This window comes from Engraulis encrasicolus, chromosome 9 (genome assembly GCF_034702125.1).
Source record: "Engraulis encrasicolus isolate BLACKSEA-1 chromosome 9, IST_EnEncr_1.0, whole genome shotgun sequence".
NCBI lineage: Eukaryota > Metazoa > Chordata > Actinopteri > Clupeiformes > Engraulidae > Engraulis > Engraulis encrasicolus.
This window is the reverse complement of record NC_085865.1, coordinates 13,654,776-13,668,886: the sequence shown is the minus strand read 5'-3', so window position 1 is coordinate 13,668,886 and position 14,111 is coordinate 13,654,776. Positions and strand designations below refer to the sequence as shown.

The following is a 14,111-nucleotide window of genomic DNA, read 5'->3' as shown; positions in this document are numbered from 1 at the left end:
GTCGTATAATTCCTTAATGACTTAAGCTATGTCTACGAAACTTTGTGACTTTTCCTAACATTTAGTTGGCTACAGTTAGGTACCGAAAGATTAGCTCTATCATTTTTTCTGTTGCCATGGCAACGGTTTTCTGACAGGTATGTCTGACCAAAAATCACTTCACCATATCTATGACGCCATATATTTTCATATTTTTTTGTTATTTCCATTAGCATCAGACAACTTTGTGAGCATTTAAGTGGTTTGAAGCAGAAAATCATTAAAATTTAAGTGCATTACCTAAATTAGTTGGAAAATCCATTATGGCGAGATTTTGGGCATAATATGATAATGATGTCATAATGACGTCATAATACCCAATAATTACACAAAAAATATATCATTCATAGATATCCATATGAAGATCATCTCCCCCAAGTTTCATAGTCATACTGTATTCCATTCATGAGTTATGAGGGGGGGTCAAAAGAGCCCCCCCCCCAGGCCCAGGAATGCCAAAAAAGCCCAGTCTGAATAGGGTTAAGGTCTGCATCATGTGCATTAATCATTGATCATCATATTTCCCTCCTAAGAATTATTTTGTTTGGCCTCACTTAAACTGTTGCTATGTTGACCTTGAGCATCTTACACATGGATTGAATGTTTTGAAAATTGCATCATTTTGCTTTTATTCACAAAATACCAAGTGTCCCAACTTTTTTGGAATCCACTTGTAGACCCAGAGGACATAGGAAATGGTCCTTTGGTTACAGATGGCAAATACTATGCTGCAGTGAAATTGGAGCATCTAACTTGATTTAGTACCGTACTCATTTCTTTCACTATGTCACTGGCACTTTACTCCTGCACCTTGTATACAGATCTACACATTTCACTTTACTAGTATGACCACTGATTGCACTTCTGCTGCTGTGTGTGTGTGTGTGTGTGTGTGTGTGTGTGTGTGTGTGTGTGTGTGTGTGTGTGTGTGTGTGTGTGTGTGTGTGTGTGTGTGTGTGTGTGTGTGTGTGTGTGTGTGTGTTGGGGGGGTATTGCGTTGTGTTGTGTTGTGTTGTGTTGTATTGTATTGTGTGTTGTCAGTGTGTATGTTGTAAATGAATGTGTCAGACAAGGAATTGTAAATTCATGTACAAGTAGGTAGATTATTGTCAATGCCTTACTTAAAGATGTAGTTAAACTACACATTGGAGACTGGTCAAACGCAATTTCAAACTTCTGTGCTAAACCTGTTAAATAGATTTTTGACAAAAAGTACACTTTACTTGAGTCCAAAAGTCAGAATCTATAATGGCATGGGGGTGCAGTAGTTAATTGGTTAAGCTCTGCTCACTCCTCTGTATAGTTAAAAATGGTGCTGAATGCTATACAGTCATGGGAATTTTTTTATACACCCTTTGACATTTCTTACATGTCTGTCAAAATTGGTCATAAAACATGGTCTGATCTTCCCGGAAATCACAAGAAGGAACAACCAGAGTCTGCTTTAACTAATTCCACCCAAACATTTACATGTTATCATATTATTATTGGCAATAAGAACATTCACAGGACAGCAATGCATAAGTAAGTACACCCTTGCATTCAATAGGTTTTAACCCTCAGTTAATCGCAATAACCTTAACCAGGCATTTCCTGTAGTTGCAGAATAGATTATCAAAACAATCTGGATGTATCTTGTCTCCCTCTTCTTTAGAAAACTGACCCTCTTCAGCAAGGTTTCTGGGATGTCTGGAGTGAATAGCTTTCTTGACTTCATGCCATATAATCTCAATTGTATTTTTGTCAGGGCTTTGACTGGGCTATTCCAGAATGTGTATTTCATTATTATGAAGCCATTCTAAACTCGATTTGCTTTTAAAGATTGAGTTATTTTCCCATTTCAGCACCCATCCTCTTGTGTTTTTCAACTGTGTGACAGACTACGTCACGTTTTTTTCTGTAAAATATCTCAATAAACTTCTGAGTTCATTGTCCCACTGATAAAAGCAAAGTGACAAGGGCCTGAGGCACCAAGGTAGCCGCAAATAATGATGTTCCCGCCAGCACACTCCAAAGTGGAGATGCGGTTTTGGTGAAGGTGTGGTTCTCCAATTCTCCTCCAAACATGACATTGTGTGTTACCCAAAACAATTCAACTTTTGTTTCAACTTTGGTCTACAGAGCATTTAGCAGTAATTCTGTGAAGCATATGAATGCTTTTCCGCGAAGCATATGAATGCTTTTCCGCAAACCTCAAAGGTGCAGCAATATATATATATTTTTTACAGAAACCCCATTATTTTTAGATTGGCAAAATGAACCCCATTTTTGATTATATCTCCACTTTTCAGTATGGTGGCGGGAGCATCATTATATGCAGCTGAAAAAGTTACATTTGCAGTAAGGGGTCATTTGAATATGTACAATGTGCCGTATGTCTTGTCTTGTAAGTTGCAAGTGTATGTGACCTTACATCTTTCTGAAAGGTGGCCGCTGACATCAGCAGAGGTGAGGTAAGGGGCGGCAGGCCTGAGAGCAGAATTAATCATAAAAAGTCGACATTAACACAGCTATTTCCACCCAGAACAAGGCAAAATGATGACAAACATGTAGGCATGTATACATACAATACATCCACACATAATGTAAATATTACCTGTTGATGGTGTTGAGGGTGCTGCTGGTGCCGTCAAATGTGAATCTTTTTGGGTACACCTTGAGGAAGAATTGGCCTTTCGTAGTGCTAAGGGCCGCTCCTTGATATTAACCTTCTTCTTAGGCATTTTCTGCATATTCTTAAGCCTCCTCTTCAGGCTGTTGTTCTCCTGCTTAGTTTGCTTGCACTCCTTTTGCAAAGCTGCACAGCACTCTGTAAAAATTCTGCTGAGCTTGCGTATAGTCTCACGTCCAAACATTTCCAGTATGGAGGAAATGAGAATCTGAAAAGAAAGTTGAAGAAATATTAGCTGGGGAAAAAGCAGTTGTGACCATTTCTGGCCAACTTATATGGGCTGAGACCAATGTGTGATGTATTCTTCAAACTACAGGATATAAAAATACCATAACAGTTAAATGACAGAAGACAAGACCATACAGTCCGCTTGAGTGCACACGGCACAGTGGGCTGGAAGACTAGTGCCAACATGGCCTATCACGTCGCATACCTGCAAACTCAAGAGGGTTGAAAAAGGTGACAAACTAAGGCCAAACAGTAAAAATGACAGCAGAGACCTGAGACAGTGATTTATTTAGTAAACCAGTGGTTTATTTAGTTTGTTTGGAGTGGGACATTCACATACACGTCCCTCACGCGCGATTATTTTGGGATTAAATCGCCGAATAGTGACAAGTTTGCAGATATACATGTGAAAAACAGCATCTAGGTGAGTGAGGATGCCACAAGGTCCAGGTCACTGTGGATCAAATAATAGTGGAATTTTTGGAGCACTTCGAGCCTATTTGGCTATCTGTCCCCAAGATGATGCCTACTGTATTATGCATAGCGCTTCCATAGCTCTGCAACAAGTATAAAACAAAACGCGCACTTTGTGTTGTTGTGTGAATCGTGTATGGTAACACAGCAAACAACTTAGAGCTTTTATGTGAAATTATTCACGGCAGGTGGCCTTAAAAGGTGCACTGTGTAGGATGGGGGCCAGGGTAGACATTGCAACCATGCTGCTCATTGAAAAGGTGCTGCATAGTTGCCAGATTTGATCTTTTCCAGAATATTTACTAAGTAATAAACTAATATTCAAAATGGCAGACATGGAGCATATCCCCCTTTTCATGTATGAAAAGTCCAATTTTCCCAGGCATAACAAACTTTTAGAATTTGATGGTGGTTCTACCGGTAAGTATTATTAAAAAAAAGGTAATATTTGTGAATGGGCAGCATGACTTTTGGACACCTTTAGATCAGAGGGTTGCGGTTTTAATCCCACCCTCCCATCACCTTCATGGCCGAAGTGCCCTCAAGCAAGGCAGGTGGATTGGAGCATGCTCACCACCGTTTTTAGATTTGTATGAGAGTGATTCAGAAGCATCATTACCCTAACTCCATATAAACTTTTATTTGGCAAATGGCAATGAAATGATCCTCGCTACATAACTTTGTGATACTGATTTGTGATTTCAAATCTGTGCCACAATTTCACCCTAAAAAGTGACAAACAATGAAAAAGTCAGGAGATGCCGTGGTGAATGTTATGCTGCCTGCAACATCCTTTGTAAAGGCGCCAGGACAATGATAACCGGTATTTCTCGTCAAAATTGGTACAATGTTAACAGACAATGTTAATGTTAACTTTCCTTGAATCATAATACCACCATAACTTACCATGTCATTTTTCTGGTCTTCTCGTGTAGGCAGAAGTTTGGTGTTGTTGCTGTCTTCTGTTGTCATGGAGACATTCCTTTCGCCACATGATATTACAACTTTGGCGATCTCCAATTGTGCTGTGTTGATTAATTCCTTAATGACAAATAGGAGCTCTGATTGGAAAATATCAGACAATGCCATGATGTCAGCAGCATAGGGAGGGAGGCGGTCTGGTGGTGTGAGACTTTGATCCACCACAGGAGTTTGTCTTTTGGACGACTGGTGAACAAGTCCGTCTCTGGCATTTGTGCTATCCAATGGGACTTCATCCATCGCCGGGACTCCAACAAAAACATCCTCTTGACTCTCTGCTAAAAATAAATGAGCAAAATTACTTGAATTAGCAACAATGGCAATGATGAAATCGCAATGTGCTACATAAGACTGTGTTATGTCATCATAGTAGGTTAGGTTAGGTTAGGTTTCTTTATCAGTCTCCACGAAGGAGACATTTGCTTTGGAGACAGGGAGGTTGCAGCATCATAAAAAACACATAGAACACATAGGACACGTGACACCAACACAGAAAAACAAACAACAGTAAAAACAATAGAAGAAAACAGTGTAGGCCTACATGCTCAGAAGCACTGGATGTCCTAACCCACTGCCCCTGACCCATCCAGTCCATACCCCCCCCACACACACACACACACACACAGTGAACCCCCCCCCATACACACACACACACACACACACACACAGCTCAGTACCCCCCCCCCCCCCCCCCCCGCCCACACACACACACACACACACACACACACTCCTACAACCAACCACACCTTCACCCTGCAATAAATAACTAGGTTACATCCATTCCATAGATTACATAAAAAAAATAAAATAAAGATAAATAGTAAACACATGTTTACATATCCCCCTCCCAGCTTTTACCAGTTTCCCTCCCCACCAACAGTACCAACACTAGCTACAGAGGTCCATTTTGTCCCACTCAATCTCTCTTATTCCCTGTTTATTCAGTAGCTTGATTGAATGGGGTATAAAGGAATTTTTAAAACGATTATATTTGCACCAAGGGAGTCTGAACCTCCTCCCAGAGTTCAGAAAGATGTATTCTCCGTTTAGTGCATGATCACCATCCGCTACAATGGCATTCGCCTGACTGATAGTGGCCTGCTCAAAGAGCTCCTGCGGGTTAAGGGGGGGCATTACCCCCATAATCTTACCTGCATTTTTAATAAGTCTTGAGATTTCTGCCCTGTGTTTAACTGTGAGATTGCCAAACCAGCTGGTGATCCCATAACGGAGAACAGACTCTATTGTGGCTCTATAGAAGATTAACATTATGTTTATAGTATAGTATAGTATAGTATAGTATACTATAGTATACTATAGTTATAGTAGTGTAGTACTATGAAAACAACCTGGGGTCTGTTCACATTGGATAGTTTTCAATAACAGGACATGCCCGACCAGAGCATTTTGGCCCTCTACACGTTTTAAACTCTGCCAAGACACCGCTAGCTCGAGAGCACAAGACACATTTTCGCAATCAACTTGAAGGTGCTATTGCCGTTAATCATGTTGAGGATGACAAAATTAGCTCCCCTTTTGATGAGACAATGAATATTACTTTTTGTATGTGTAGCAAAGGGGAGCAGAGCTGCCCCACCAGAACTTGAATGCAGACCCTCTGGGATGCTAAACTAGGGCTCTGACAGCTACACCATAGAGCAGGACTCATTGGCATGACAGTCAGCGCACACCCACAATCCTATTGGTGCCTATTCCATCACAGTGTGTTTGTGGTATCAACTGGGTGTCAATTTTCGTCTGAAAACTTAACACTCGCCGTTGGGTTGGACAATTGTTTGAAAAGGATTCAACGTCAGGTGCTTTTTATTTGAGTATTTGAGCAGAAATTTTCTCAACTTCAAAACCACCCAGTGTGGGAGGACGGAAAACAATGGCAGCAACGTCTCCAAAGGCACTCAGGCATTTTTCAAAAACATCCCACATCATAGGAATATAATGTAAAACATACACCTGTATCTGAGGGAAAAACACATCCAATGTGAATATACCCTCATAACCGTGAATGACTTGAATAGTAAGAGTTTAGTTACCATATCCATTTATTTCTCCACCAGAGTCATCCTTGAAATCCTGAAGACTGCAGTCTGTGTCGAGCCCATTGTGCTGTGTGGAACTCCCCATTCCAAGACTCTCCTTCAGACACAGAGAGGGTCAAAGGTCAGCCCACACACAAATAATTAATTCATTGATTAATTGATGGGCTTCAAAATTTTGAATAGTGTACATGTCCCACATTGCATATAACTCTTTATTTTACAGCCCAACATATGGGCAAATTGCACCATTTGAGATCAATGTTTTTCAAAGTGCCATATATAAACATTAGTTAAAAAAAAAAAAGATCTCAAATGGCCCATTTCATCCATAAATAGGAGTATAATAACAGAAATACATGTAGTTAATTGTATAAAGAAAGAAATAAAGAGGTGCATAAAAGGCATAAAATGCTTATTTTCAAAAAGAAGCAAAAGCTCCACACACACAAAAAGTTGTGTCTGTGTAAGGAAAATGTGGGAATGTTTCTGGAATTTGAGATGTAACTGTGGATTTTGGTTGAATTAATATGCAAAGGCACTCTCAAACATGGCTTCAAAAAGAAAATGCGTTTAGGATATACAGTGCTGCTCAAAAGTATTTGAAGGGCAGTGTCCAGCCATCAGTTTGTGACCCTTTGTGTTCTTGTGCACAAACTCCAGTGGGCAAACATTCCTCCACAACAATGTGTAAGTCTTTGCCAGTTGCCGCAAACAATTGACTTAAGGGCCATTCAATGACATCAGTACCTTTTATGTCCCAGGGTTTAAAAATAGCTTTATGTCCCATGATGAAAAATAGCTTTAAAATGGCTATAAATTGTATGTCCTAAGAAATCAACATTTTTTTTTTTATAAAATGTATTCAAAAGTTAGTTACCGTACATTCCTTATGCCATTCTGAAGGACATGGGAAGAGTAAACACATGTTCTCGGACGATCTGGGCTATATCTAATTGTCTATATTTTATTTTAAGTGTGGTCACTCTTGGTACTCAGTCCTGTTACATAAATTATATCTCAGATTTTTTGTTGACTTTAAAAAAAAACATTAATGTTGGTCAACCAGGGACCATGTTGGAAATAAGTGTTTACGCTTTTACATGTTATCCCTTGGATACCTTTTTGTCTTCCTATATCCATAAATAAACCAAACCAAAACAAAGCACAACAAAACTCATTCCTGTTACTTGAAATGCCCATTGCAATTCCCACAGTCCTGTAACCAAAACCATGTTATCATCAATTCATTCCTGTTACTGAAACATTTACTCATGTATGTTCATTTTGGAGTAATGTACAGGTTATTTCAAGACAACAACAGTCATTTTGTTTTCAATAAAGGATATTACAGGATGAAAGCAGAAATGATGGTCCATCTTCCTTTCCAAAATTCTTCTTTAAATACCCCATGTATTTTGGTAACAGGACTGAGGACGATACATTTGTTTAAAGGAAAAGTACATCATTAAGAGGCTTTAAGATGGCCCATACTTTTTTCAAATAGGTAAATGTCTGTGATATTACATTCAGTGTTTCAAAAAGAAATGAAAAAACTTGATTTTTGACGAATTTTGACATGGAAAAGACACACATTTCGTAGAATGGCCCTTAACCCATTGACGCCTAAAGCTAGATTTATGCTTCGCTCGCATAGAATCTGCGTCCGTCCGTTTTCTGTCTATGCGAGTCCACGCCCCCCTCTCAGAGGCTCTGCGCCCGTCGTCTAGCGCCTCGAAAAAATTCTAACTATCCGTCGGACGGACGCGGAGTACGCAGACAAAAAGGCACTATGATTGGTCGTCTCGCTACTTCCTTGTTCTGTTCTTGTGGCAGCGCAATGCCAGTAGTTTGCGAGAGCAGAGCTGTATTCTGTTAAAAACTTTATTAATGCCTTGTGTGTAAATGTGTGTAAATACACGAAGCTAAGCTAAGTAACAAACAATGCATCAGTTGAACACTCGTGGCACAATGCCTGCGGTTTTACTACCGTTCCTCCACCGAATGTAAACACACCGGCAGAATCAACTGTCTTTACATGCTTGCATTTTCTGCTCGTGAAAACAGACTGGGTATGTCAAATAATGATACCACTGCATTACCTTTGCAATTTGTGTGAAAATACCTAGCTAACCGGGATAGAAAGCAACATTGCTTAATAATGACCGCAGTGCTTACAATGTAGTGAAAGTAGCCTAATCGCGCAATTTCAAATGTGGCTGGCAACGAGACCTCGGACCTCGCAGAGCTCGCAGATGCATGAATACAAAATTGGTTCGTGGCCACTCCCACGCGACTTTTCACGCTCGCAGTTGCTGAAGTCTAATCTGACCTTAAGGCACCTGCAAAAAAGGGTGCTGAATGCCTGAGCCCTTTTTAAGGAAAGCTGCCCTCAGCCAATAAAAACCTAAATATCTCAGCTTCTGAAGCACATAAAAATATGCACTAAGTTGCATTTAAACGCTAAGACCCTCATCTTTCATTAGAATGCGTTCATTCATCTCAAACAAACAGAGATTTTTAATAAAGTTGTCTCAAATCTCATGAGCCTGAATGTTGCGTAATGCAGCTCCAGGCGCCAGGGCCAAAGTTGCGAAATGCAGCATCAGGCATCAATGGGTTAAAAGTTGGTTCTACTGAGGATGGTTCAACCAGTTTGTAGGTTTTGGGGGGAATTATGTAAATCACATGGGGCCATGTAGGTTCAGATTGCCCCACCCCCATTTATAATTTGGCTCATTCAACACATTTCTGTGTTTATGTATTTGTGTACACTTTTTGTGTCATCTCGATCTGCAAGTTAAGTTTCCGTGATCTGAAATGTTTCAGTCTGACAAAGCTGTATAAAATGTGGGCCTTTTTATGTTCATGCATTTATTTATTTTTCATTTTAAAAAATCGGCCTGCTGACCTGACTTGGCAGTCTCCTGCTCTTGGTTTTCAGGCGCTGATCCCCACCCTGATGGTGGCCCTCCTCATCAGAGAGTGGACAGGTGCGAGTCTTCCGTGCTTTACGGGTACGTGGCAACTTTGGGTTCGGGACATCAATTATTGTGGGCACAGCATTCCATTTCAAGCCACACCGTCTGTAAGATGATGATTGGAAACAATTTGTAATTACCGGTATTTGTCCATATCAAAGAAGGATATTTAAACACATACTAAAATATTACCAAGTATCACAGTGTGTGTGTGTACGTGTGTGAATTTATTGTGCATGCCTGAAACAGTATGTTTGTCTTCTTACAGCACACATTTGTTAGTTTTTTTTCTTCTGCACATACTGTACATGTGTGTGTGTGTGTGTGTGTGTGTGTGTGTGTGTGTGTGTGTGTGTGTGTGTGTGTGTGTGTGTGTGTGTGTGTGTGTGTGTGTGTGAATGTGTCAGAGAATGTAAAATCATGTACCAATATGTTAGTTATTACTGCACATTGTGTTTGTGTGTGTGTAGTAGTTCTAGTCAATGTGTTGTCTTTTAGACAGCAAACTACTTTGACATTTTAAATCATACATACTCATCACATTGGTTTTTAAATTGGCGATCATCGAAGTGGGCACTGCACACCCAGTAGCTCTCGTGTAATTGCTCCCAGGATATGCCCTTCAGGGCTGCATTCTGTAGATTCTGGACCCACTTAGCACACCTACAATATAGAGGACAAAGACACAGACTTGTTACCAAAAGCAATTTGGTGTGTTTCTCGAAACTGTAGCTGCTAGCCAGTTAGCAACTTGGGTAGCAGGCTTGTACGAAATTCCGAATTGAAAGAATTTCACATTCAAAGTAATGCCATAATATGAACACTAGGTGGTGGTGTTCTATGTACTTTCAATGGATGGTGTAGATTAAATTCGAACTAATTCAAGGTAATGACACCACCTAGTGTTCGTATTATGGCACAACTTTGAATTGAAATTCACTCAATTCGGAATTTCGTACAAGCCTGTTGGGTAGTTCGATGGGACACTGCATTGCAAACAAAAAAAGATGTGGCACAAAGAGGCTGACCTGCAGTAAATGAGGTTTAACTTCTTCAGTATAAAGAGCAGGGGTGTCAAACACAAGGCCAGAGGGCCAGGCGGTTTGATCCAGCCTCAGAGATGAAGAGCGAAAACATTTTAAAAAAATAATTTATTTATTTTTAAATCTCCTGCCCATTAATGTGATGACTTAGTACAGTATTGTTGCAATTACTGCAGAAAATGTATAAGTCCTAATATGTCTACTATAGTTTTGGCATACCACTGCAAGATTGTACAACTAGTAAAAACACCTTCATTTTTGCAATGTAAGGATGTTTTTCACAAAGAAACAGGGCTTTGTGAGTGAAATGCATTTGATTTGATTTAATTTAATGTGATTTAATCACGGTTATGATATACATGTGTTTGGAGGAGGTAATTGTGGAATTTGACAGGTCAGTTCTTGATGGCAGACTCGGGCAGGTGTAGGAGGAGTAGTGAGGTAGCTGTAGAGAAGGTTATAGGCCACAAAGGTGCTAGTTGCAGTCATGCTTAAAACAATCGCCAGAGGTTAACCATGGTTCTCTATAGCAGTGTTTCCCAACCAGGGGTACGTGTACCACTAGGGGTACGCAAGCACACTGCAGGGGGTACTTGAAAAAATTGTATTATTATAAGAAATGTATGGAGCAGTCACATCAGGACAGAGAAAGTGATATCGTATATGAATTAGGGGTACTCATGGCACAACTAAGATGCTTAAGGGGTACGCAAGACAAAAAAGGTTGGCAAACAATGCTCTATAGGCCTACTACTAAACTAAATAGCAAGACCCTAGAGGTGAAAGTGAAAGCAAGTGAAAGCCCATTGGGAAACTCCAACTCCCATTGTCATTGTGACACAGCACTCCACAGCACACAAGTGAACACTGCACACTGCACGCAACGAAATTGCATTTATGCCTCATCCGTGCAAGGGGGCAGCCCTCAGTGGCGGCCCATGGGGAGCAGTGCGGTGGGACGGTACCATGCTCAGGGTACCTCAGTCATGGAGGAGGATGGGGGAGAGCACTGGTTGATTACTCCCCCCACCAACCTGGCGGGTCGGGAGTTGGACCGGCAACCTCTGGGATGCAAGTCTGACGCCCTCACCGCTCACCCATGACTGCCAGGTGCAAGTATGTCCAAGACAAATTTCCTTCGGGACTACTAAAAAGAATCTTGATCTTGAATCTTGAAGTTGCAGTCATTCTTGACAGTTTCCAGAGATAACATCAACACAAAACACTGTCCAGAGACAACTGTGACATGATCACTGATTAAATTCAGGCCACAGCCACCCTAGCCACTCTGCTCAGCCTCAGCAAGTCCATAAGGGGGTCAGGTTATTGGATTCGGATGAGTGATAACACCAGTGAACGCTGTGTTGATTAGGTTCCATTCTTGAAGGGTAGTACACTCCATCGGCAAACTACACGTTATCCTCCAATCGGAACGGTTGGAACGGTTTCGAGAAATGCACCCCAGTACGGCTCCTTTTACAGTCACACACCCACGCCAAAGCTCTTCATCACTACAAGCAACAAAGCAGTCCAACCTCTCTACCCTAATAGATTTGTGTATGTGGAAAAAAAACAGAAATTATATTTTTAATACACTAAAAAAGAAATAATAAACAAAATTTAATTTTAACTTTTAACTCCCACTAAACACAACTGAAGTCTTCTCAGTTGGGTACAGGATTGGCCAGCCAAGTCGAATTGAAAGGGTCATATCACGTGAAATCAGACACTTTGGGACCCGACCGACACAGATTTAAATCATACTTGGTGTGCCTTTTTAGTAGCAAGGTAGCACCCCAGAACTGCAACTCCAGAATCTGACACCAATATTAAGGGATAAACAGACTAGCAAAGGTTTATATATGAGGGCATGACACTATACATTCAGCCTTGAGAGATAATGGGACTCAAAAATATAGCATAATACAGATCACCTTGTAATAATATGGTAACCATAGCAATATCATATGACAGCATGTTTATCGGAATATGCAACAAAAATGGTCAGTGTGTCCATGGTGCCAGGTTTCAAAAACTAAGGCAGATGTTCTAGAGTACTTGAAAAATTAATCGTTTGACTAATCGACTATTTAAAAAAAAAAAAATTGATAGATTAATCGGGAGAAAAATAATCATTTGGGACAGCCCTAATCCTTATGATCCATGACAAGCCTATCAGGTCTGAAGGGGAAAGTGAAGGATGGATCTGAAGATTGTTGTAGTCCATGCATTCCACGGACTGATAATCAAGGCTGAATGTATAGTGTCCTACCCAAGGAGGTCTACTGTATATTCACACAAATGCAGTTCTGTGGTGCTACCTTGTTACTAAAAAGGCAATATGATTTAATCAGTCTCGGTCTGGTCCCAAAGTGTCTGATTTCACGTGAAATGACCCAGTAGATCCTCTTTGAAAACCACTGACCTAGAGGGTCGATGCCCACCCCCCGAAAAAAATCTCTCTCCAACCAAACTTCAAAACTGAGAGCCCTGTTAAATAAAAATGATACATCTCGAATTTCAATGAAATAAAGCTAGCTCATACAAACAGAATCATCACAACTGGTCCATTTGCCACTTTTTACATTCTTTAGAACTTTGAAAATGCAAATGTACTGTAGTGTATTTCACACACAAACTGAACGTGAGACACCTCATGCTATGGCAAACACGTGGATTTTTTGTTTTGTTTACATATAATACCTGTGTTGTGAGGAGGGGCATGACAGCCAACCTCGTGAGCTATTTTTTTGACCGACAGCCGTTTGACAGCCAACCCCAACTGATATGTTTAACTCTTTCGGATCTAGCTCCCATGGATTGCCCTAAGAAAAAAATGACACAACAGAAGTAGCAACATTACCTTCGTGGTTCTTTTGGGAACCGATAGAAGGACACATCGCTGGTCGACCGGTAACGTTTGCAGTTTATTGCAGAACATGTCTCTCGCTTCGAGAACTTTTTGGAATACTTTCGAGGCATTTTTTTTATTTGGATTTGGGACACTCACTGAACAGCATGTAAACGCCACAGCATCTAACAGACATCAAGAGAAACAGCGAGGTGAAGCGTTCTATGCGACTTCCTGTTGTTCCATAGTTTTTCAAAATAAGAGATTGCTATCCGCATTCTGCACACGAAAACATGCATTTATGATGTATGTGTAAATATTGAATGACTCAGAATTGTTGGGTTTTTTAAATTATTATTATTATTATTATTATTGTGTTTATATTTTAAAGGTTTTACACCTCTTTGGATCTGTTTTACTATTACTTCATCTGTTACTACAACTGCTTCTATAGGCCATGAGCCAGGGCCAAAAAATTGAACTCTCGCAATCGAACGGGTGGGCAATGTTTTTTTTTGTTTTTTTTTTGTTTTTTTTTTACTTCTTGGGCATCTCAAGTAAACAGTTTGGCATGATAACCATGACAAACAGGTAGCCTATTGGGACATATCGCTGGTCGATTGGTAATTCTTGCAGTGTATTGCCGAACATCGGATGCCGGGCACTTTTCGCTTGTGTGACTCTACAGCCATGGCTACAGTAGGCTACAGCAGAGTAGTGTCGTTTCTCAAAAAAAAATCTGAAGCAACTAGCAACCAAACTTGTGTGTGGCGCGTGCAAAGTCCTTCT

General features: G+C 40.5%; 1 protein-coding gene across 3 annotated transcripts in view; it reads right to left on the bottom strand.

Annotated features, from left to right (window-relative positions):
* Positions 1-13,500, bottom strand: part of LOC134455487 (zinc finger protein 678-like) — a 58,107-nt gene extending 44,607 nt beyond the window's left edge. For 2 of the 3 annotated variants that reach the window (XM_063206564.1, XM_063206565.1), the window contains exons 1-7: positions 13,335-13,500; positions 9,963-10,091; positions 9,359-9,533; positions 6,445-6,547; positions 4,319-4,671; positions 2,636-2,918; positions 2,453-2,508 (exon numbers count right to left, since the gene is read on the bottom strand). In XM_063206564.1, coding sequence (XP_063062634.1) covers positions 2,453-2,508; positions 2,636-2,918; positions 4,319-4,671; positions 6,445-6,547; positions 9,359-9,533; positions 9,963-10,091; positions 13,335-13,453 — 1,218 coding nt within the window. In that variant the 5' untranslated portion in view covers positions 13,454-13,500. The remainder of the gene's footprint in view (positions 1-2,452; positions 2,509-2,635; positions 2,919-4,318; positions 4,672-6,444; positions 6,548-9,358; positions 9,534-9,962; positions 10,092-13,334) is intronic. The other variant, XM_063206563.1, reaches the window with a different exon arrangement.
* Between the last annotated feature and the right edge of the window lie 611 nt (positions 13,501-14,111).